The sequence below is a fragment of the Buceros rhinoceros genome, unplaced genomic scaffold (assembly GCF_000710305.1).
Source record: "Buceros rhinoceros silvestris isolate BGI_N320 unplaced genomic scaffold, ASM71030v1 scaffold30100, whole genome shotgun sequence".
Lineage (NCBI taxonomy): Eukaryota > Metazoa > Chordata > Aves > Bucerotiformes > Bucerotidae > Buceros > Buceros rhinoceros.
The window spans coordinates 14,463-38,957 of record NW_010389910.1 but is presented as its reverse complement, the minus strand read 5'-3'; the positions used below and the strand labels follow the sequence as shown (position 1 = coordinate 38,957).

The following is a 24,495-nucleotide window of genomic DNA, read 5'->3' as shown; positions in this document are numbered from 1 at the left end:
CGGGTGGTTTCTTTCTCCCCCCCCCCCCCCCCCAAACCCACCCTGATTTTTGCTTTCATTGATAGAACAGACTAAGTTATTAAATCAAGTTGATCCAACAGAATAAATTTTATTCCTCGCTGGTCCCTGTTTAAGATGTGTTTAGTGAAGGAGAAAATTTGCAAGGTTGGCAGTGTGTGAGGTAACATGTAGGAGCCATTGGGGGTATTCAGCTGTATTCAAAACCAACAGTTTAATTACCTGTACGGCTTCTGTTAAACAGAATTTGCACCTTTAAAGAAACATTCATACTGTCCAGAAACAAATGTCTTATTCTAATAAAGGGTGCAGATATATGAACAAATTTTCCCTGAGATGAGCTAAAGGGTGTTATGTAATTATTTGTTGGCTTTCTGATGGCATCCATCACTGAGCACTTCTGAATGTGGTAAGTAGTTTACCCTGTGTAACTGCGGGAGAAATATACTGTGGGGTAGCTGGTAGAGGGTAGATCGCAGCCTACCTTACCTCCCAGGGTGAAGTCCATGTAACTGTACCCCGGGGCTTTGTCTGCGCTGTGCTGGCGACTAACTGAATTTGGGCACCCCATTTTCTCACGTGGTTTAGCAAGTTTGGTGCAGTTGAGATCAAGTCAAAAACATGCCTTTTAAAACATTCAGCAGTGCTGACATAGCTGGTCATTCTTACTAACAGGTTTGTCCAGAAATGTGTTTAAACAGAGTGTAAACCTTTATCCTGTTAGGGTTAATAATCAGGCTGACATAGAATTGGTTCTTGCTTTGAAGCTAGATCTCACACAAGTTCTGCTCATGTATACTCAATGAGCAAAACAGCAGCTACTCTTTGGTGGAAACAAGTAAATGTGACTTATCTGAACTGAAAGCATAGGCTGTTTTGCATGGGCTAAGTGTTTCAGTTCTCTTTGTTTTCTGTCTTTGGCAATGGCTCTGTACCAGGTGTACTAGAGAGAGATGGAACAGCAGGTATGATGAACTGATATGGAACAGCTTTTGTACAGATGGTTCTTCTCAACATGTTCCCTTCATCAGCAGTCTCCTGAAAGCAGTATAAACTGTTAAGAGAAGGTATCCCATAAACATTTAGGCATGACTGCATCGCCTCCTGCCTGGTGAAAACCATCTGTGTGCCCAGTTAAGATATTCATAGATTAGTCTCCATTAGCACTTGCTGCAGTGGTGCTCCGGTCAAATGATCCCACTGTACTGCAGCCAGTAACTGGCTGTTACCACAAACATGAGGGCAGCTGTTTTGTGTAGGGTGATGGAGACCTACTTTAGCTCATATGGTTAAGGTTGGAAAGAGTCCAGTCTATGTTTCCTGGTCCAAATTCGGACTGAGGCTGTGAATTATGTTTGAAGTGACTATATTTGGTCAGTACAATTAAAATATTTTAATGTATGAAGAAGAGCATAATTTTAAGAATAACTGAAATAAATATTAACAATAAAATGGAAAAAGAAGTAAATATTAACAATAAAATGGAGCCCTGCAACCTTTTAGTCACTCCCCAGCTGAATCAGAAAAACTGTTGTTAGCTGCTTGTAAGCCTTTCATAGGTTTTTGATACCCATTGGAAATCCACTTGAGGTCAATACTCGTGTTGTAGTCAATGAGTGCCACATGAAATACGGGCTGGCACCCTTTCTTCAGTTTTGGAGATGCCAATGATTTAAGTCACACACACACACACAAAATCCTCCCCCAGGTGCTGCTCTCTGTAGGCTTGTCATCCCAGCCCAGTGCCTTTTGATAGGAGATTTATTTCTGCTTTTATGCCCTTTGGGATGGTTGGAGAAATAACTGCAATCATTCCTGCAAACACCTCTGATGCTCTTGGGCTCATTTGTAAATCCTGAAAGTAATATTCTTTAAAATATTGTTCAATCTTGTATTTTAAGTACAGACATTTTCTATCTTGAGATAGCTAGGAAGAGAGTTTTAAAAAATGAGAATTGTGTTTTCTGGGTTAAAACTTAATGCTTCTAGGTAAGCTTATCCTTTCTATAAATAATACAGTGTGAAACAATGCTTATGAAATGGGTGTCTTGCCACATTTACTTGTTGCTTTCTGGGCAATAGATTGGGCATGAGATCATGGGAATTTACTCTTCTGCCTATGAAAGCTGAGCTGGTTAGAGAAGGATGCCATTCGTATTTGAATTAGTAGCTGAGCACTTGAAAACTCTTCTTTTGAATTATATGCGGTGGCCTCCAACTCAGTGAGCTAAGCTGTTTCCCAGCATGTTCTTGAGCTCTTTGCTGCTGGAGTAGCTTGCTGCAATGTGTGTTGGTCCATAACTCATTTAAAAGATACTTTCCTGTGTTGAGAAGTCTAGTGGCAGTGAGCCTTGAAATGAGGTAAAAGAAAAGGAGGAACTGGTGAGTTCAAAGTTGGGGGCAGAGGTAGAGTCACTGCTGTGGATTTCTTCTCGAGAACTTTGGGGTATCATCTTTGCCACCAATGTTCCTTCCCTGTTTCTCTTACAAACCTGACGTGTATGTTCTGGGGAGAAGATGCAGTGAGGTGAAGGCTGGTGAGCATAGTAAGTAAGTATATATTTGGGATATCAGGATGATATCCACCATAGTGGAGATAATGAGGAAGGAATTGCAGAAAGATTATTAAATTTGAATAAAAAGTAGTCAAGCATATGCTTCCTGTGGTTCCCATCCACAGACTGGTGAACAGTTGGTTTCTGTACAGGTCTGTATTTTGTTTAGAATGAAGACACTTCATCTTTTATTTTAAATAAGCCATGACCATGGGTTCATTTTCACAGTATGAAAATTGTACAGAAAAATTTTAGTTTGAATGTGTTACCAATATATTTTTTCCACATCTGTTGGATACCTGATTTAGTTGACAGATTTATGTCTAGCAGCAGCATGTCTTAAGTCTTATGTCACAAGTAAAATTACAAGCAAACAAATTTAGAAAGGGTAAGAGGAAATATGAACAAGTGCACTCTTGTTTCAGGTTACAGGAACTAGGAGTGTCTTGTGTTTCATTTGTTACTTTAACAGAATGATCTTACTCATCTTTATCAACCCTAGGTCTTGTTCTTACTACCCTTCCTGTGTCTCTTGGAAGGCATTTCCTGAAGGATGTTTATGTGTGATGAGGTGGCACACACACCTGAAGTTACCTAACAAATAAAACCCCCTAATTCCTTTAGCAGACTTCTCAGTTCTCTTGCTATGAAACTGAGTCATTTTGACTGATCGTAGTGGCAACTGCATCTTGCTCTTTGGCATGACCTTCCCCTGGTTCTGGGCTTTGCTTTGCAGGTAGAGGTAGAGGGGGCAGAAGGAGCAGTGTTTTGTGGCTGGGGTTGTGTCTCTTGGGGAGACCTTGTGCTTGGCAAGTTCCTGTGTCAGTAAGTCCCCAGGCAGAGCAGCAGTGGTACCACACCTCTCTTGCTTCATGGCCCACATACCACACACTTGCTCTGTATCACAAACTAGTGTTTGGTATCCTGTATATCAGCATTCACTGTAATTGAGGGGTCCGCTCTAGCTGTGTGTGTTGAAAGAACAGGTTACCCAGAGCAGCTGTGAATGCCCTGTCTCTGAAGTGTTCAAGGCCATGTTGGATGGGGCTCTGAGCAACCTGATCTAGTGAAAGATGTCTGTGCACATGGCAGTGTGGTTGGAACTAGGTGATCTTTAAAGTCCCTTCCAACCTAAACCATTCTGTGATTCTATGATTCATCTCAGATTTAATTAAAAGGATTAAGGACTAGACAGTTTAATGAGGCTTTTTTTTCAGAGCTGATTTTTCCCTGCCTGTCCCTGCCCTCCTCCCAGGTGGTGAAAACTTGCCTTTGTGTATAACCCCAAACGCGCTGAAATTGATTGCAGTTGCTCTCAACTTGAGGGTTGTAAACGGAGATCAGGAAACTGCAACTGCACTGCCCTTCCTGTGTTGCTCAATGGCAGGGGAAGGAGAAGCTTGGGAGCCGCTGCTCAGTGGGAGCTGCTGCTCAGTGGCTTCTGCTGCAGGGGAAGGCAGCTGTGTTGCCTATCCATCGCTTTGCTAGTAGGTCTGGTGCGTGGCCAAGAGGGCTGTGCACATCGTTTTTGTTTCTGCAGATCCGTCACTTCCAGTGTACGCAGGACTTGTGTGCACATACACTGGTGGTTAATTCTCCTCACCTGCCCCCTTGCAAAAGAAAAAGCGAGGTACTTGCCCTTGCCCAAACATTGTGCCAGGTCTTAAAGGCTTTCTTGGGCTTTAGAGACATGGATTTGATGGTAACGAGTGTCAGATTGAGGAAAAAAAAATTATTTCAGGAATTATATGAATCTGGAGTTTAAGTTAAGCAATTTTGGCTTGTTGCCCAAGAGCCAGTAAAACTTAGCTTCCTCACGGTGCTGGTTATATGAAAGCCCCGTAAAATGCATGAGGTTACTTGACTGAGTGGCATAAGGTAGTGACGAGGGGCTCTGAAGAAGTGGAAGGCCATCTTTGTCAATAAAAACCCACTTGGGTAGCTACCATGTCTGATTTAGAAGCACAATTCGAAATAGAGGAGAAAAGACAGAAAACTTTTTAATGAAGAATGATTGGGTGAGCACTTCTGCCTCTTGTAAAACCTGGCTGACTCCTCACTGGTGCAGTGAAAAGAGTGAACAGGTCTGGCAGAGAAGAAAGATGGTGATGTGGGAATAAGGGCCTCTGTTTAAGGCTGTAAATAGCAAATGAATTGATGGATGCTGGTGGAAGTGAAGTTGGTTGTCGGGTGTGTGGTGGGTGTTCCAGAGAGGAGGAGCATGAGTGGGTGCTTCTGGAGAAGGGGTGCCTGAAAAAGGAGCGGGAGGCTTCAGCAGCAAGTACTGTGGGCAGCCAGCGTTTTGTACCTGTTAATGGTGGAAGCGTCTACAGAATATTGCCCTTAATTTGTGATTTGTGCTGCTCCCCATAGTTCAGGCCCTTGGTTTCTCTTCTCTGAACAAGTTTTCGTGCTCCGAGTAGGGAAATAAAAGGAGTTGTGTGTGGAGGTAAGATACCGTAAAACTGGCGTACCTGGAGATGCCTCATTAGTTATTTCTGCTTGATTATCCAACACAGATACCTGTTTTCTGGCTGCTGATTAACAAACAGGTAATAAATGCAGTCCTGATCTGCAGTGAACTTGGTACAAGTTTCCAAGGTTAGATTATTTTTTTCCTTAGACTCAGATGGGGACCAGCAGGTGAGGACAGTTATTCACCCCAGAGGAATAGGGATGTTCCCCCAATTTAGTTTTCAGGGGCAGCCAAGGAGGGCATTAGTTCTGCACAGCTGTAGCAGTAAAAATGATGGGTTTGTTGCTCAAAAAATGCTGTAAGAAGTGAAGTAAACTCTTTGACGCTCTCAGATAGTGTCTTGACTCGCCCTATGATTTCTGCTTGCCTACACAAAATGCACCTTTACAGAAATGTACAACAGTTATCCTAAAATTAGAGCAAACTGTGTTCTTGCTGTTGAAACGGGAGGCTCTGTTTTGCTGTTTTATGTGTGCGTTTGTGAAAGAGGGGAGTCTCTTGAAACTAAAACTTTCCATGTTGCTCTTCCAGACACAATTGAGTCCATGCTTTCAGACTATGACATCCTTTCTCAGTCTAGCATCCAGCAACACTCACTGAAGAAGAGGGACCTGCAGCCTGAGACACATGTAGAAAGGCTCTTAAGTTTTTCAGCCCTGCAAAGGTAATTAAATCATCAATAATGAAATAACATAATATTTTCTTCAGTTTGTGATGAATAACGCACCACTCCAAACCTAGAAATAGTTATCTTGTTTTCTGTCATGGCTGACCAGTTCTTCTTTATTAGTGCTCTGCATGGTTATACGACTTCAGAGAGGCTCAGAGGAAATGGGAGAATAAGTTGCATTGTATCTTTTGCATTGTTGTTAGTTTTAGTTTCATGTAGATTACTCCCACTGATTGGGTTGGATCCCGCTTATACCTCATCTGGCAACGTTGTCATACTTCTTGTCTGTCTTCTGGTTCCTGAAAATCTCTGCCTTCAGCTTGGGGAGAGCATGTGGTGTGTTTCCCAAGACATTTATTCTATTTTCTTTTTTACAGAGGTTTAATCCTCTTCCTACTGAGTATAAATTTCCCATTCAATAAAACACTTCTTTTAGTAATTTTTTTAATAAGACAGGAGATAAAAGCACAGGTGGAAGGTGAAGGAGAGGTAGAGGGCAGCAGGCATGGAGGTTGTAGGGATTTTATTCTGAGTGTCAAAAAGGTGTCTTACAGGTATTTGAGTGCTGAAATTGTAAATCTGAAATGGGGAAGTAGGGTGAGAATAACACTTTCTATTAACAAGTGTGGATTGATTTTGTTCATCTGACATCTTTGTCTGCTGTGTTCTCATGTGCTTTCCCCATCTGTCATCTACAACTACAACTGTCATGCAAGTTGTTGTGGATATTGTTTGACTCTCTAAATGTTTGGAGGGGGTAATTTTTAAGTACCTAATATAAAAAGTTAATGGGATCAGATGTCTAGCTGTCCCTGTTTTGCACTGCTTCATGCACCCTGGTTTTATGGTGAGGTTGCATACAGTACTGCCAATGATAATGACAGAATAATTGCAGAGGGGCATACCACAACTCTTTGACCCAAAAAGCACATAAACCAAGAGCCCATGAGGCTCCTTCCAGAGGAGGTTCTCCACTTACTACTTGGGATAGCCTTTAGTTTTTGTGACAATATATCATAAAAATATACAGAGTTCAGATTTCTGTTTATGGTCTTTTGACTGTATAATTTCAGAAAATAAGAACTTTAAGATAATTTAAAATAGATGAACAAATTCCTTGGTCTGATTTTTATTAAAGCTACCAGTAACTCCTTTTGCTTGACTCCAGATGGAGAAGGTGCATCATGAGCAAACTGTGACTGTTTTGGATTTTGGGGTTCATTTTTTACTTTCTAAAATTAAACATCTTTGACTCTTAAATATTTACTGTTATGAATTACACAGTATATGGTTTTGTAGCCTGCTTATCAGAATTAATGCTTTTCTAAAGTTCTTTTGGATCCGCATTAAAATGGATGTATCTGGGTGTATCTGTTATGTGTTTATTTTGCCTAAAAATAAATGGAAGTAAATTCTTTTACAGGCACTTTAAATTATACTTAACTGCAACTGCTGAACACTTTTCAGAAAAATTTCAAGCATTAGTTGTGGATGGCGAAGGCAAGGAAAAGGAGTATCGTGTTCAATGGCAAGACTTTTTCACTGGACATGTCGTTGGTTAGTATGGACTAGACTGTGTGTCAGTGCTGAGAAAGCACAGCTTTGCATGAGCCTCTTGGCCCAAGTAAATGATGTATTGCCCTCATGTTCATCAGATATGGTTAGGATGAACAAGTAAACTTAATTCTCGTGCTTCTCGGATTTTCTGATTTTGTTTTTGTGGCATTTCTGTGGTGGGTTTGGGGGTTTTTTTAGGTTTGGTGGCAGGAGGATGTTTGAGCTATTGCACTGAGGTTCTAAGATAGGACTCTTGTTAAGTTTGGCAGAACACAAAGTATAATTTACTCAAGCAGCAGCTTGTAGGGTTTTTTTGATGGTAGTGTTTCTTTTTTTTTCTTCTCTGAAAATGATGATGGTAGCTTTAATTTCCACTGGAATGTAGTACTTGAACAATCCTTGTCCAAGAACACAAAGCCTAGGTAGTGGTGATGCAGTGTTGCCTGGATTGTTACATTAAAAGACTTTAAGGCAGTTCTTCGCAGATTACTTTTCTGTAAAAAAAAAAAATGTGTCTTGCTCCACTTGGGTCCAACTAATGCTGGACCACTAATGCTCCAGCTAAATTGTTTTGATCTTTGTGTTGCCTGTGTCTTTTCCGCTGGAATACAGGCTGACACCATGAAACTGCTGCTTGATAGTAGTAAGAAGCAAGCTGCTTTTGTTCTCAGAAATGTTCTGTGTCCCGTCAGTAATCCGCAGAGCCATCTCAACACTTCCTGCTCAGTTATCAATTAAATCTGAGTCTTGATGACCATGAACATTGGGATATTAAGATTGGGGGGAATGCTGGTTCTTTTTTTTTTTTTTCCTTTAAACTGTACAGTATAGTGTTCTTCAGAGATTGAGGAAAGTAATTTGGTGTGAGGCTTAGAAACAATTAAAAAAACCCAGCAAACAATGTCTGTGCAGGAGTACATGCAAATAGAGCTGAATTAATTTATTTTTTCCTTGCTTATGTTAAAGGAGAGCATAATTCCAAGGTTATGGCACATATAGGAGATGAAGATTTTACAGTGAGAATCAATACTGACGGAGAAGAATACAATATCGAGGTATGCTTTGCCGTTCAAAGCGGTATTCAAACAGTCATCTCTTTTTCCCTGTGGGTCTTTCTAGTTAGACACATTGACACCTCTGTAGCTCAAATTAGATTTGTTGTTTTGAAACCAATTTGACTTTTTCAAGTGTTGAGATTTATTAGTGAGTGACATTCTCTGACATTTGCTTGTTTTAGACACATCAGGGAGAAGGTACGTCTTGAACAGGGAGGGGTTTTAGAAACAGAAGTGGCTAATGTAAGTAATTAATGGGAATATGTCCCCTAGAATAATAAACTGTGCAGCCTTCTGAGTAGAGCCGAGGTCTGTTGAGCTTTCTAAAATTTTGGCTTTGTTATATCTTGGAGTTTTGCCCATTCTTAGAGCTTTATTTGAAAATCTGCTATTTTTTCCTGTTCCTTTGTTTCTATTTTTCACAATTTTCATTGCTTGTGTTTGTTTTAAACTACTGGTTTAAAAAACACATTCAACAAATATGTAATTAGAGACTATCGTAATGAATTGTTCAGTGCAGTATATTCCCAGACACAAGCTGTAGGCGAATGGCTGAATAACAGTAATTATGGCTGAGTGTTATAAGGATATTGTAATTGTTTCCAAACCCAGGGATAAGCAGAATTATGGGTAAACCTGGGAAATCCAGTCATGTTAAAGTATGAAAATGTGATTAGAATATCCAAACCACTGTACTTGTGTTTTACATTAAGAGCATATAGTAGCTGTTCAATTGTGATTTAAAGGATTTTTGTTTGTGGTCCAGAGTAATATCAGCATGTCTCTATTTTCCACACAGCCAACTCTCTCGCTCCTCACTGGCTGTGTCTGTACAGCCAAGTAAAGGCAGGCAGTGGCATAGAGGGTCCAGCTTGTCCTCACTGCCTAGCTGTTTGCATCTCCAGGTCAGCTTTGGCCCCTGACCAGCCCTGGATGGGATGATGCCTGTGTGGAGACAGATGGTGTGTGCCAGACCGTACTGAAAAGGCAGCCGAAGGACAAACTGCTCCACCATTGCCTGCCTTTGCTTTCATGGTCCTCCTGTACTATTCGGAAAGACTACAGACCTTCGAGAAAACCCCTGGTGCCCTCAGACCTTGCCCTAGGGTGCGAAACATATGCCATCAGGTTTGCGCTGCAGACGTGTGGTGCTGGGCTGGCACAGCCTTCACATTTCAGGACTTTTTTAGCTGTGAACCTAAAGCACCATATGCTACATTATAGTTGTCTAAAGTTGAAAGTGCACTGCTTAAGGGCAAGAGAAGAACCAGGCCTGGGTGCCCTGCGTTGTGGACATGGGCAGCCTATGCTGTTTGGCCCTGCCCTGTCCATGTTGTATTTGGTGGTGCTGCAGTAGCTGTTAGGTTCAGGTAATAACAGGGATATGTTGGTAAAGAAAAAAGATGGTCAGTATGCATCTGCCATGGAAATTAGTGTCTTAGGTTGGGATTTAATGGTTTTCATGTTTTCTTTGGTTTTGGAGAAATTTCCATGCTTGTAAGTGACTTAAGTAGCTGTAGAATGCGGGAGAGCCTGCGTTCAGCTGTGAAGATTGTGTTCTGCTGTGCACTTAGATGTTCTCTGTTATGTACCAGCTCTTGTGCTTCTGTTCAGTGTTTGTTAGCATAGTTTAAGCATCTTCTCCCTGGCTATGCTGGTCTCCATACTGTTGTGGAGGGGGCAGAGGAGCCTGAGATGCCTCCTCAGTTTGCTTGTGTTCTGGAGGGGAAGAAAAATTCTGTCTTCTACAGCCTTATCAGGTGGTTGCTGCTGCTGCTCTGTTGAGATGATCTTAGAGTTTTGGATGCCTGTGTAGCATAAAAGAGTTGAATTCTGTTTGCTTTCTCGAGGACGTTATTTTATTAGTACACTTACTGCTGTGGGTGCAGTTATCATAGTCCAGCGCATATGTGTGTGGGCACACATAAAGCTGTGGAGATTTGATGGTATATACATGTAATTTTTTACTTTATACAGACTTTGTCTTTTCATTCTCTGTGTTCCTAACTAATTGCAATTCTGTTCTTATCCTGTCAGCCACTGTGGAGATTTGTAGATAATGTGCAAGACGAAAGACTGCTGGTCTACAGATCTGAAGATATTAAAGATTTCTCAAGATTGCAGTCCCCCAAAGTGTGTGGTTATTTAAAGCTGAATGAAGAAGAACTGTTGCCAAAAGGACTTGAAGACGGGAAGCAAAATGAAGGTGAGTGTCCATACCTTGGGAGAGCAGCATCTTTGAATGAATACTTGAATTCTGGCTGTGTTGGCAAGTAAGATCAGAACATGGGCAATAATCTGTGTTGCTGCTTCTTAACTATTTTAACTAACACTACCTATTAGTTCTTTAAATTCATTGGTGGGGGGAAAAAAGGCAGCACTCTTCCTCATGCCTGTTCCCCATCCGAAGAAGTCCCAACAGCTGATGAAAGGAAGAAACTGCCTCTCAGGACATGTTTCTTCCTGGCTTGTTGAAAGGATATTTGGCCCTGCTGAAGTGCAGGCTAAGGAGAGGAAGCTGTTTCATCTTAAGTATGATCTTAAGGCTTAAGTAGGTTTGTTGTAATAACTGGCAACAATGTAGGTACTCCTGAAGGTGAACATTAAAACAACTGTGTACTTTTGTGTGCTGTGCAGCAGGACCTGTTTGGCCTTAGTGGTCACTCAAAGAATCTTATCTTGAGCTATGATGGGGTTTTCAGGTTTTGGTCCATCTTTCCTCTGTCCTTTGCTGTGTCAGCAGTGGTTGAGATAATGACTAGGAACAGGAGGAGGAGAGATGTTAAGGCTGACATGATGACCATAAAAGCTCTACAGGGAAATCTGTTGAATAATTCAATTTCACTACTATGCATTCCTTTCCTTTAGTCAAGAGTGAGGACTGTTATGAAGACAAAATTTAATAATAATAATTTAAAAAAAAATTCAAACAACTAAACATCCCCATTCTCCTTCCCAAAACCCACCCAAACTAATGTTCATGTCTTAAATGAGGATGATAAAAAGTGCGGTGGCAGTTTTACTGAGTGTTTATTTAATGGTATTTAAAATGCTCACATTAGCAAGCGATCATCGGAAGAAAAGAGCTGTTCCAGAGAACTCCAAAAACACGTGCAAGATGTTGGTAGTGGCAGATCATCGTTTTTTCAAGTATATGGGTCGTGGGGAAGAGAGTACCACTATAAACTATTTGGTAAGTACACTCTGTTACAACATACAGCTTATATTACTTTTGTACAATGTAGAGTATTTACGTCTCATTGCTGTGTGTGCTTTTTACCTGGGAAAGTGCTAAATCATGCTTTAAAAGTATTTTATTACAGTGATACTGTAGTTAAGCTGTCTTCAGGTTTTACTTATAAACAAATCCCTTCCCTTCACATATTTCTCGTGGCTGTGCTATTTTCCGCTTAAGAAATCTTCCTCTTTTTCAGTCAGAGCTTTAGAATCTCCTGGATTTTGAAATCCACTGCAAAGGATCCAAGTGTCTTTAAAGTTCAAGCATGTTTAAAGTTTGTATAAGAGACAAAAGCAACTTCTATAGATTTTGGCGCCCCCTCCCCCCACCCCCAGCCCGGATCCTCTGTCCAGAACAATAAAATTAGAAGCAGAAACAGTAAACAATTCCTTTTGATTGTACATGGGTCTTGCGGTTTAACGCTGGCAGGCAGCTCAGCCCCACCCAGCCGCTTAATTACTCTTCCCTGGTGGGATGGGGGAGAGAATCTGATGGGTAAAGGTGAGACAGCTTGTGGGATGAGATAAAAACAGCTTAAGAGCAAAAGCCGTGCACCCAGGGAAAGCACGCCGGTGTTCAGCCATTCTCCTGCATTCAGGAGAGCAGGGCTTCATCATGTGTACTGGTTACCAAGTAACCCAGCCAAAACCAGAGCAATGGAGTTGTCTACCTGACAGGTGTTCTTGAAATAGAATGCCTGCCCACGGCCTTTCAATGGAAGTGGAGAGTATGGGACAGTGAACTTGGAGACAAAAACACATGAAACCACTTTTGGAAGTCTGTTGTTTGTCAAGAGTCTCTTTCTGAGCTGAATCTCTGAAATGCTAATTGCACTGCTCATCCTTTGCTGGCTTTTTGACCTTTCTGTCCCCAGAAGTATTTACATTCCTCAGGTAACAGAGTCTCAGTTCGTGCTTTTGCAGAGATGCTATTGTCTCAGCATCTGACATATGCGGAGGCTCACCTGCTGTTGTGTGTCCTGAGCAAACGTGTACGACAACGCAGTGTTTGGAAAACCAGAGCATGAACCGTTATGGATGGCTCTGAATGTCACTTTTCATTCTGAGCAAGTTTGGTGGTTTATATTTAGTAGAAGGTAGTTTTTAAGAAGATGCGAACGGCTCGAAAAGGGAGGTGTTGATAGTGAGCGCTGAAGAGAAACTTTCTGGAACCTTGTGCTTGAACCGTAAGGAAAATAATAGGCTTTTGGCTGGGAGAGGGAAGCAGGCCTTGGGGGACGGTTAAAGGAGTTAATCATCCTGCTAAAACAAAGCTGTAAAAACAACTCTCTCCTCTGCCCTTCCCTTAAAGAAACCTGGAAAACTAGTATATGAACAAAGTGCTTCCCAAGATGTCTTGTTCATAATATTATCGCTCTTCCTCTACACAAATGAAAGTGATAAATGGGAAAGTTTGTACTGTTTTTTATGATGGAAAATTTCAGGGATATTTGATAATTTGATTCTCTGGATCAAAGTGCTGCTGTTTTTTGGATCAGTGGGTATGTCTGTTATGTTATATGAAGTTCAATTTTAATTTGGAGTGTTTCTAGATAAGTATGTTGCAGCTTCTCTGAGTGTCTTCAACTTTATAACATGAAAGCTCTAAATATCTAAATAGCTTGTTTTGTTTTTTACATAGATTGAATTGATAGACAGAGTAGATGACATCTACCGAAATACTTCCTGGGACAATGGAGCCTTCAATGGGTACGGCATACAGATAGAGCAGGTATTCACTAAACTGTGCAAAGGTGTTCTAATTTGAAGGGGAAGAACGTGTTTTGGATATCAGGTTTTCTGATGATTTTATCTGGATTAGAGCTAAAATAATAAAATCCTACATTATTAACTCCAGCCAGGAGCACTCTGAAATAGCATCTTGCCAGTGGTGGTGTTAATGATCTGAGACAGCATGCCCATTTTCACTTCCTCATAGCTTTTCAGACCAGTGTTTTTGGGGAGAATCTTTTCGTATTTAATTTCAATTCAAAGGTGATTTTTTTTTTTCTCCCCTGAATATGAGCAATTTTTGTTTCTGTCAGACATACTCAAATGCATGGATTTAATGTTTGTGTTTATGGCTAGTACTTAGCTTACAAAATCTAAGTGGGCCTCAAACACAGATGAAAAAATGCAAACACTGACTGAATAGCTTTAATGACTCCCCTTAGACGTCATGGTATTATGATAGTGTAGAAGCTGGTATAGGGTGGACATGGGATCTCGTGACTGCAGTGTGTATGTTGGCTCCTGAAAGTTAGCGCACAGAAATCTGGAAAAAGGCCTTAAAAAGAAGAGGAGTCCATTGGCTCAGAGTGCTGCAAGAGTTGAAATGTGAACGCAGGGAGTCGTAGCACAAGCTTTTGCTGGGAAAAGGTCTGCAGGAATAAAGAAAGAGAATTAATTGGGCAGGGAGGGGGAAAGAATGTGACGCACTAATTATAGGTTACTGGGATAGTAGCAACCCTTGAAAACGTGTTTTGGTTAGCTTGAACTCTGAAATGGTTTGGGGGTATTTATACTAGATATAAATCTGGGTTGTATTTGGGTGGTGGTTTTGACAGAGTAACATGCATCTCAAAGCAGAATGTTACACTGAAAACTGTGGTTGTTGCTTTGTAAAATGGCTGGTCTAGTTACTTCTGATGTAGTCGATGTATCTTAACTAGCAGAAAAGGCTGAAAAGTTAACATCGGAAGTGTGCTGAGTGTGAATTCTTCTCCCTGCAGATCTGTTGAGACATTTAAGATTACACCGAAAGCTTTTCTGTAGCTATAAAATTGACCAAAATTCCTCTGCATTGTTGTTGTCCTTTTGAAATGTAGATTATCATCCACAATGAGCCAAATCCTGTAAATCGTGGAGAAAAGCATTACAATATGGCAAAAAGTTACCCAGATGATAGGAAAGATGCTTGGGATGTGAAAATGCTGCTAGAGGTAGGTTGTAACCCTTGAAAAATTGTGTCCCTTAGAGAGAATCATTCATACAGCTGCTCTGTAGTAAGAGATGAAACTCCTCTACTTCCTTTGCATGACGTGTAGGTGTTACGCAAAGTCCCAGTGGCTGATGTGCCCTGTAGCCCCATGGTAAAGGGCTGCATTGCATAAGCGTGGAGCACAAACCAATTAGAATTGTTAATGTGTGGCCTGAGTCAGAAAGGCAGTGCTGACATGTCAGGCCCTGCGACTGGACAAAGGTCACAAGGCAGACAGTTATTGTACTTGGTTTTCCCCTCTCTGTGAAAAGGGGAAATGGATAGCTGAGTTATATAAATTAATGTGTACAATGTACTTGGGTATTCATTCCATTTTCTACAGCTCTTTGGACAGCTAAACAGCTGCTTTTCTCTGACTTAATCAGATCTAGAAGGTGCCTTATGGCTCATTAGATTAATGTTCTTATCTATAGACTTCTAATATGCACCATATAGTGTCTTAAAGATTTGAAAAACATTTTTTTTTCTTTAAAGCAATTTAGCTTTGATATTGCTGAGAAAGCAGCTCATGTGTGCCTTGCTCATCTCTTCACGTATCAAGATTTTGACATGGGAACACTTGGATTGGCTTATGTTGGCTCTCCCAGACCTAACAGCCATGGTGGAATTTGTCCTAAAGGCAAGGCTTCCTTTTTTTTCCTCCTAATTGTAGGCTGAAAGCTAGTTTTTATGATTTCATGGAGCATGACATGTTATTTGTGTAGAATTTGGATAGAATGGATAGAATTTTCTTGGTTGGAACTGGGAAAAGAAGGGAAGGAAGAATAAAAGTCACTAAGCTATCTGGAGTGAACAAGGGTATGAAGGCCAGTGCAGGCTGGATAGACCAAGGGAAACTTTGTGTGGGTGCATCTGGCAGCAGTTCTGGTATGGCAGATGCTGTTGTCTTGGAAATGTCTTACATTTTCCCCTTTACTGCAATATATGAGCTGTGCTTAAAAAGTTCCCCTCTGCAAAAACTGTCAAGAGGCAGGGTCTCACCGGTGAGCCTGTGAGAATAATTCCCCAAATGAGAATCCCTTTCACTCCCCAAAACCCCTGAAACCCAAGAAAAATGTTTATCAGTTTTTATTTGTTTCTTTCTTACTTCTATAGCTTATTATAGTCCGATTGCAAAGAAGGACATTTTTCTGAACAGTGGCTTAACCAGTACCAAGAATTACGGGAAGACCATCCTCACAAAGGTAGGAGAGCGTTGTCCTCTGCAGAGCCTGAGGGGTCTTGGTGTACGAACGTGTGTGATGGTGATGTGTGCTCTGGGATTGAGATAAGCTTCTGAGCTCTCTCAGAAACAAGCTGCTGGCTTTCTGGTTGAGTCAGATCCCTGGGGACAAGGACGTAAGTCACAGAACCAAAACAATCATTTTTGGTTTTGCTGACAAGGGGAATCAGAAGACTGAAGGCTGAATTCACTGTGCAACAGGAATGAGGAAGTATAGCTAGTGTCTAATAGGAGCTGTAGTCTGCTTTAGAATGGAGATGTATTTTGCTTTAAAAAAAACCCAAACCCAACCAACAAACCAAAACCAACCCTCCAACAGGAGAAGCAGTATTATACAACAAGTAGCTTTAGAGTAAGAAGAAAATGAGTCTGGTGACTTGAATTCCACGTTTGCTGTTAGGTCCCCCTACAGCATGCAGGTGGACAGTTGCATGTGCTTGGTCTGTTCCATTTGGAAGGTAAAGCAGTGAAAGTGGTGCAGGCAAAACAGGAGGTTTAGTTTGGGCCTGTTAGTGAAATTCCTCTACCCAATTTGTATGTGTGTGTCCTGAGTAACCACAACAGGGCAGGGCTTGTTAGTGCTAATACTAAACCTACTGTCTGTTGATGCTGTCTGGATTTTTTTTCTATACTTGGCGAGATAGTAAATACGTAAGGGCCGGACTATGAGCTTGGTTTCGCCTGTAAAGATTCCAGATCAGTGCCTGTGTTTGCACCTACCAAATCTTTGCAGTTGGGCATATTTTTCTTTACTGACTTCTGCTGACTTTTCAGCTGCGCTTTTTTGTATCCAGATTATAAAGGGAATTCATAATTGATGTGTGGGCTAAAACTTGGCACAGAAGCTGTCAAGAAGCTAGAAAAAAAGACAGTGAAGCTTTGTGTTAGAGGGATGTTGACAAAGAGCTCTGTTGCCATGCTATTTGAATTTGTCGTTCATCTCCAAGCTGGAGTTCTGCCTTGGATTACAAAAGAATTTGAGTTTGCTATCTTCCTAGTGGCATTTGCAAAGCTTGGGATGAAGTGGTGGGAGCATTATGGATTGGTTTCACAGGGAGAATGTTGCACAGCGTCCACTTGTGTTTTGGAAGACAACAAAATATCTGCTTAAAACCCTTCCCCAAATTAAATGCAGTGAAATGCAAGGAGTGATTTCTGGGCAGCTCTCCTGTCTCTGGCTCTTGCATTAGCCATGCCTGCACGGGGTGCCAGTGCTGCTCGTTGCAGTGCTTGGTCCTTCCTGTGCCTGCACAGCAGCAGAAGGGATGGTTAGCTTGTCAGACTTGCTTTCTCTTTCCAGTACTGCTGGGTTCCTTGTGCCTAACTTCTGTTTGTGTGCTAGTTTTACTTGTGGTTGTCACCTTGCGGACTTGACACCATCTGCTGGTCAAGGCACTGCCAGGCAGTGTGTGGCGAGGCAGAGCTGCTTTGGGATCCTCGGCAGGAGGAGTCCCGTCTTGCATAAATGGTGTTGGAAATCCATCCCTGTTGGGCCACATTTGTAGATGTCTTTCCTAGTAGTCATGCAATAAAAGAGTTTATTCAGCACACTTAGTGTCATCATTCGTTTAGAAAAAATAATTCTAACGGCAAGATAAGTTGAACAAGAGATTGACTAATCATAGTAGCTGGTGTTTGTTTGGATTGCCTTTTTGTTTCAACTTTTTATGCCTTCCAGCTATTTAAAAGAAAATTTTCATATTTTAAGCATCTGCATTTCATTGAAAGCAAGATTGAGTTGGTATTCTAGGACAGCATTTTGCCTTTAACAGCAGTTTAGTATTCAAACCTAGTCCTGGAACTTACGTTTGGAAATGGGCCTTAATTTTATTTGTCTTCAAGTTCTCCACTTCTGGGGAAGAAAAAATATTCACAGGGAAATCCCTTTCCATCTCAGTGTGTCTTAGAATTGCTGGTGGCCTGGAATTAGCTGGGATCTTCTGTCCTGTCTTGCTTGGACTATTTTTTTTTTTTTCTCAACATTGCTGTTTTTATGTTCCTAAAAGGAGGCTGACCTGGTTACAACACATGAACTTGGACATAACTTCGGAGCAGAGCATGATCCTGATAGTCTCCCAGAATGTGCCCCCACTGAAGACCAGGGAGGGAAATATGTTATGTATCCAATTGCTGTCAGTGGAGATCATGAAAACAACAAGGTATAGTTGAATAGTTTAGCTTCCACGTGTAAGTTTCTGCTGTGGTCAATGACACTTTGCATGGGAAGTCTGTTTAGTTATTGATTCCTGTAGTTTGAAAACATTGAGAATGTAATGGATTAGCCATGAGGAGAAAACGGACTTGTGTGCTGTTGGGTTCTCTGCAAGTTAAGGTCATCTTTGGATTCCGAGTTTCACTGGAGTTCATGGCATATCTGGATGCTTCTTTAATTAGTTGTTTATAATTAGCTGTGGCCACATGCTCTTAAAAAGAAGTCATCAAGAGTCAAACAGAGGGCCTTCAGTACCAAATAGTGTTTGGGTGGTCCATAGCCGTTCTTGTTGGAGAGAGACTGCCAGATGACATAGCCATGGTGCTTGCCATGAAGCTTGCTTAGAAGCTGGCACTGGCAGTGCAGGCTTGGTGTTGTGCCTGTTCTGAGATGAGAATCAAAATTATCCAGGGGCTGATTAGTCTGCAGTCTAGTCTGACTTGTGGAGCATGCCCAGCCCCGCTGCTGACAGGCAGCACAATCTCTCCCCATTGCTACAACTTTGCAGCCCTTCCTGGGGATGATTGCTAGTGCTCCTGAAGCCATGGGAGAGCAAGAGTTGGTTCTGTGGCCCTGAGCCAGACTGTGAGTGCGTGTCCCTGCATTGTAACATAGCAATGTCCTTTATGGACCCAACTGTGACTTTCCCATCTTAAAAGTTTTCACTGGTCTCAAACTGGTAGTACAGAAGGAATAACTGCTCTCTGAGGCACCAGAATTTCGAGGCGTAAGGAGGCTGAAGCTGTCTTAGATGCCACTTGTTGACAGAAAGGTACGCCTCTCAGTGCTGCTGTTTTCCCTCACAACTCTCTAGATGTTCTCAAGCTGCAGCAAAAAATCCATCCATAGGACCATAGAGATCAAGGCCCAAGAGTGCTTTAAAGAACGTAACAACAAAGTGTGTGGCAACTCCAGGGTGGATGAAGGGGAGGAATGCGATCCCGGCCTCTTGTACCAACAGGCTGATCCCTGCTGCTCTCCAGACTGTAAACTGAAAGTTGGTGCCAAATGCAGGTAAGGGGGAATAAACTGCAACTTCTCTTAACATGGGAGTGAATGATGTTGTGGGCTGAAAGCTCCTGAAGTCACCTGTAGCATCACAGACCTGTTTCCTGGCTTTAAGGCTAAACGTGTGAGCTGAAGACAATGAAGGATTTCAGGAAGGGCTGCTCTGTGCATGCAGTTTGCATACATTACTTGTTACAGTGTTCTGTTAGTTTTTCTGAGGAGTGCCAAGAGCTTACAGGCTTGAAGGTTGCTGTTAGATTTAAAAGCAAAACCAGGCATTCAAAAATTAATAAAATTAAAAAATTCCCTGTGCAAATACAATTTTTGCTCGTATTGCAAGGTGTCTTGAAACTGGGATCCCACCCTGGTATTTTCAAGATCGCTACAAAATGTGTTTGAGCAGACAACACAGTGACTGCCCTAAATGAGTCCCTTATCAGTTCTTGCTCTTTGGGGTATTAGTTCAGCTCTGCACCACGTAACAGTGGGGAGCTTGTGCAATCCTGTTGTTTAGCAAGAAATTCCCTCAACTGTACTGACTGTGTTAGTACTAAGGGCCTTCTTACATTAGATGTGGAACAAAGAAATAAAGAGAGTGGAGAATAAAGAGTAGTAAACCTCCAAGACAAACAGGGGAAAATGCGTGGGGAAGAAAACAGTGGAAGATATTGTCCGAAGTTGCACAGCAAGTGAGAAGAGGGTCCAGGTGCCTTGGATAAATACAAGGATCCTGTGTTGTCTATCAAGATGTGGGACTTCCTGCTTGCTGTTACCTTTGGTGAGTGAAAAGTGAGTGAGTGTGTAGAAAGGAGGTCGTGGAAGGAGGTAGAGGGGGCAGCAGTTTTGAATCAGTGAGTCAGTCTCCAGGAGGTAGTGGGCTTTCCTTCTTCCTGAACATCGTTTTTCCCTGGCTTTGTCATGCTTGTATGCCTTTTTTTAAAAATTGTTTAATTTTCTTCCTTTCACTTTGATCTTTCCACAGTGATCGGAACAGTCCCTGCTGTAAAAGCTGCCAGTTTGAAAGTGCACAGAAGAAATGCCAAGAAGCCATAAGCGCCACTTGTAAAGGAGAGTCTTTCTGCACTGGTAGGACCTGGTTCTGTCCCCTTTACATCAGCTAGCCAAATGCTTCAGGCTCAGTGTCCTATTCAATCCGCTTTCCAGCTAATGCCCTTTATTCATCCGGTACATGTAATTTTAGAGACCAGTGTAGCATCGCAAAATTGCCCTATAATGAGTTTCATTGTAGTTCAGGAGTGACTTGGTGATTCGCTGCCCAGAAGAACATGAAAAATGCGGATTTTTTTTTTCTTTTGTTTCTTTCTCTTAAAAGAAGAAAAATCAAAACAATGTGTTACTGGGACAGGACAAGAACGAGCTGAATTTTGCCATAGAAAGGGGGGAATTACTGCAACTCCCCTTCAGTTGCCCACTTGTTACTTCCTCCTCATAATCTTTCCTGGAGGCAAGGAGTCAAGTCAGAGCTGCTACTGCTTTGCTGGTGGTGCCTCCAGGGTCTGCTACCTACTGCTTGGTTGCCAGAGTGCCACAATGCCTGAGTTGAATGTTTCTAGAGCTTCTGCTGCCTCTCGGAGGAGCTGGCAGGCAGACTGCAGATGAAAGCCAAGAACAGGCTGATGGGGTTCCCCCCAGGATGAGTCTGAATTTCCATTATTGTCCTTTTTTCTTCTGTACACTCAGGTGCCCTTTACTCTAACAGTCCTCTCGCCCTGTAGGGAACAGCAGCGAGTGCCCCCCTCCAGGGAATGCCCCAGATGACACAGTCTGCGTGGACATGGGGAAATGCAAGGATGGGGAGTGCGTCCCTTTCTGCGAGCGGGAGAAGAACTTACGGTCTTGTGCATGCAATGGTGGGTGACACGGGACTGAACTGCAATGCGTGCTTCATCGCTGCTCCCCAGAGGGTGCTGCCTTCACTGTGGGCTTGTCTGTTGGAGGGCTGAGTTTATGGTTTCTGCAAAAGTTTAAACCATTGTTTTTCTCAGGACTAGTGTCTTCTGTGTAGAAAAGCCTATATGTGAATGTCCACCTGTCTTCTGGTGGTCTGGGTTGAAGGTGTTAAGATGAGACTTACAGTCTGGCGCTCCAGTTAAAAGGAAAGGGCACTCTTCTACCTTCCACCTCCTCTGCCACAGGTGGACAGGAGCGATCATAAGGAGATCCCAACCAACCTCTGGACCAGACATCTGGCAGAGGAGTAGTAGCCTCCAACAAGTGGTTAAAGAAAGATTTCAAAGAGGGTAAAGTGTCTTGAGAACATAGGATCCCTGAGTCCAGTTTCCTGCTACTGCAAACCTGCCTGTCGTATCCTTCAGTCAGTAAGTTTTACGGCTCGCTTGCTCTCCATATCGTCTCTTAAATGTGGTAAAGCAGGTGGGATTAGGAGGAAAACTTCCCAGGTGGGGCAGTGCAAGGAAGTGCAGTGAGCCCCACTGTTTGAGAAGCAGGGCATGGCCAAGGAGAAGGGTGCCTAGAGGAGGACCCAAAGCCCGAGAAGTAATTAAATCTGTCTTCTGGACGTGTATGGAACTTCTTTGCTGGCCTGTTGATTTCTGCAGCATTGGGGTATCAGCTTGGAGAGCTTGGTCCCACTGTGTCCCCTAACGTGTTGCACAGGGCTTGTGATTGAATTTCAGGGTTGGTCATCAGAGTGCCCAAAATTGGGTGACTCGCACAGTCCTGCCTTCCCCATGAGGAAGCTGGGCAGGAACTCTGTTGGCCAGGGGATGCATGGGGTTACAGGTTGCAGGTGCTTCCAGGGAACAAGTCCATTGCTTTATTACAGAAACGGATAATTCCTGCAAGGTGTGCTGCCGGGACGAGCAGGATAGGTGCATGCCGTATGTCGACGCTAACAACCAGTTCCTGTTTCTGCGCAAGGGGAAGCCTTGCACTGTGGGCTTCTGCGATGCAAATGTAAGTTTACCCAGATGTCAGCACACTCCACGCTCTGCTTCGGTGGCTGTGTGTTTGAGAGTCCTCTCTGAAGAGGACTGTGCTAGTGAAGAGAAGCCAAAGCTTGACGTGTTGCTGAGCAGGGTGATACTGTGTAAGTACCTCTCCACAGAGTAAATATTAAAGTGTGTGTGAGGCAGTAGATGGACGTTAGCTCGGCAGACCTGTGCAAGGTGACCCTGTTATGTTCTGCCATTGCTGATGACCCCCTTCTGCTGCTCTCCACAGCTGAGCCAGCTGGCAGGTTGGGCAAAGGAGGTGAACGAGTGCTGCCATAAGCTCCACCAGGTTTGCAGCACTTGCTATTTCAGGTGTTCACGTTAGCCCAATTAATTTTGACTAGAAGATTTCAGGTCACGGAGCAATCACATGAAAATCTAGCTGGCAGCATCTGAAGGGGGCAGGGACACTGGTGGGTTGCTGGCAATCAGTGACCATTTCCTGGTACAGCGGCATGGACAGCCATGTCTCCTGCATATCCCAGCGGCTGTAGCTAAACTGGGTGTTGGCAGACATGCATTGGGAGGGTGGGGAGGGGGCGTGCCCCAGCCCCTCCACTGGTGGATCTGAAAGACCAGTGATCTACTGTGTTAAACCACCACAGCCAGATCTGGGTGTCTGTCTGTCTGTAACCCTGGGCTCTTGAGAACTGCAGCCTTTGTGGTGGGCACTGGGAACCGAGGCTTCCATGCTTAAATCTCTCCAGAAACTTCAGTTTTACATCCCCTATCATGGGGTCAGGGTGGGGCAGTTTCGCACATTTCAAACAAGAAAACTTGATCTGTTTCAGACAGCAGTAGAACTGAAACTGTTTTGCCAAAAAAGCAATAAAAATGGATGGCTGCTGGGCATGAGTGTAAATGTGTATTCAGAATGTGGGTCGAGTGCTGCTGTGTTTGCAGTTTTCATTTATTTACCGTCTTGGTACGTTCTTCCCTCTCCAAGAAGTAATTAACACTTAGATAGCGTAGGATTATTTTGTCAATAAGTGTTTGCTTTTGCAGGGCAAATGTGAGAAACAAGTTCAGGATGTGATTGAACGCTTTTGGGATTTCATAGACCAGCTCAGCATCAATACTTTTGGTAAGATATACGTGATCATATCCTTTGGGGTTTTTTTAGTTCATTACATGAACCTCTCAAGCCTCGGAGGGAGTTAGCTGGCTGGTTTTATTCACCTGTGTGCAAGGGTAGCTAGTAGCTGTGTTTCTGATATATATTTTTTTTGTCTAAAGTTTGACAATATTGATCTTGTCTTTTAAAGCGGAAAGGATGGGGCACCATTTTGCATTTTCCCACTCTATTGTTTTTTTGACATCATCCAAACTGGTAAAGGAGACGATAGCTTCTTGTCCGAATACCGAGAAGTAGCTCAGTTACAGAAGAGGCAGTAACAGTCAGTCTTTGTAGAGGTCAGCTAGATTCAGTGTAGTATAAGCAGACTTCTCGGTGGGATTTAAATGTCAACAGACTGGAAGAGGAAAACCTCATTTCTCACCTGAAGAAAACCACTGAGGTCCTGCACCTCCAGCTGTGCTGAGTCACTGCCCAGCCATTGTGAATGGGCCTCCTGGATCCCCACCATGCAGTCCAAGCGGGTATTCCCACGGTGAATGCCCCAGTGCCTCAGGGGGCGTCACTGGAGCCATACAAAGCCTGTTAGTAGGCCGTGCTGTGTAATGACCGAGTACCTGCCTGTGCTCACGGTGAGGCTGTGCCTGCTCAGAGTAATCGCCTTGGTTTGGGGCTTTCAATCTGGAGTTCTAGGGTCAAAAATTTTTTCTTAGGTAATTGTTAAAGCTATTTAGCCTGCCTAGGTAGAGGCGGTTTGAGTATCTGTGATGTTCAGATATTTTGTTTGTTTGTGGAGGCACAGAATTTGGTAAATCAGAATTTGGTAACAGACTTGCAGTGTGTCTTGTATAACTGAGAGGGTTAGCTCAGCTAACTCAGCATTGCCTGTTCCCAGTCAGCTGATAGGAGGTGTTACAGCCTGTCAGCATTCCTCATCAGAGGAGAACAGAGGAAAACAACTGTTACTGTTAACATATTGGATACAATTTTCTGAAATCGTATAATTTCTTTTATTTTTCCCTAGTTCTGCAGCTTGTGCTTCTCTGAGCATTCTGTGGCTTGGCTTGCATGAGCAGTGGCTGCAGAATGGGGTACACGGGATATATGGATAGATGTGTATGTTCCTGAAGCAGTATTTGGTAGGTAACCACGAGCTTTCAACTGATTTCACAGGGAAGTTCCTAGCGGACAATATAGTGGGCTCTGTACTTGTCTTCTCCTTACTTTTTTGGATTCCTCTCAGCATCCTTGTGCACTGTGTGGTGAGTAAGCTGTCCTTGAGATGACTGCTCTGTTGGATTGAGCTGTAAGAGGACACCCTTCATTTATGAAATGGCAGATATTTGTGGGAGAAGATAACGGGAAGCTTTTAGCAAACCCCAGAAGGGGAATCCGTATGTAAGACTTACTGCTCCTGCAGTTGGCAAAACCCCT

The 24,495-nt window shown here is 42.8% G+C and overlaps 1 protein-coding gene across 1 annotated transcript in view; it reads left to right on the top strand.

Moving 5' to 3' along the window:
- Nucleotides 1-5,580: 5,580 nt before the first annotated feature.
- The window catches only part of ADAM17 (ADAM metallopeptidase domain 17), a gene marked incomplete at its 5' end in the record, with an annotated part of 22,004 nt that continues 3,089 nt past the window's right edge, over nucleotides 5,581-24,495 (top strand). The window contains 16 exons of the mRNA XM_010135496.1: nucleotides 5,581-5,713; nucleotides 7,143-7,276; nucleotides 8,243-8,331; nucleotides 10,369-10,537; nucleotides 11,394-11,524; nucleotides 13,211-13,300; nucleotides 14,397-14,510; nucleotides 15,044-15,188; nucleotides 15,665-15,753; nucleotides 17,798-17,950; nucleotides 18,818-19,017; nucleotides 19,994-20,097; nucleotides 20,748-20,882; nucleotides 21,818-21,948; nucleotides 22,992-23,070; nucleotides 24,235-24,323. Of these exons, the coding sequence (XP_010133798.1) occupies nucleotides 5,581-5,713; nucleotides 7,143-7,276; nucleotides 8,243-8,331; nucleotides 10,369-10,537; nucleotides 11,394-11,524; nucleotides 13,211-13,300; nucleotides 14,397-14,510; nucleotides 15,044-15,188; nucleotides 15,665-15,753; nucleotides 17,798-17,950; nucleotides 18,818-19,017; nucleotides 19,994-20,097; nucleotides 20,748-20,882; nucleotides 21,818-21,948; nucleotides 22,992-23,070; nucleotides 24,235-24,323 (1,985 nt within the window). The remainder of the gene's footprint in view (nucleotides 5,714-7,142; nucleotides 7,277-8,242; nucleotides 8,332-10,368; nucleotides 10,538-11,393; nucleotides 11,525-13,210; nucleotides 13,301-14,396; nucleotides 14,511-15,043; nucleotides 15,189-15,664; nucleotides 15,754-17,797; nucleotides 17,951-18,817; nucleotides 19,018-19,993; nucleotides 20,098-20,747; nucleotides 20,883-21,817; nucleotides 21,949-22,991; nucleotides 23,071-24,234; nucleotides 24,324-24,495) is intronic.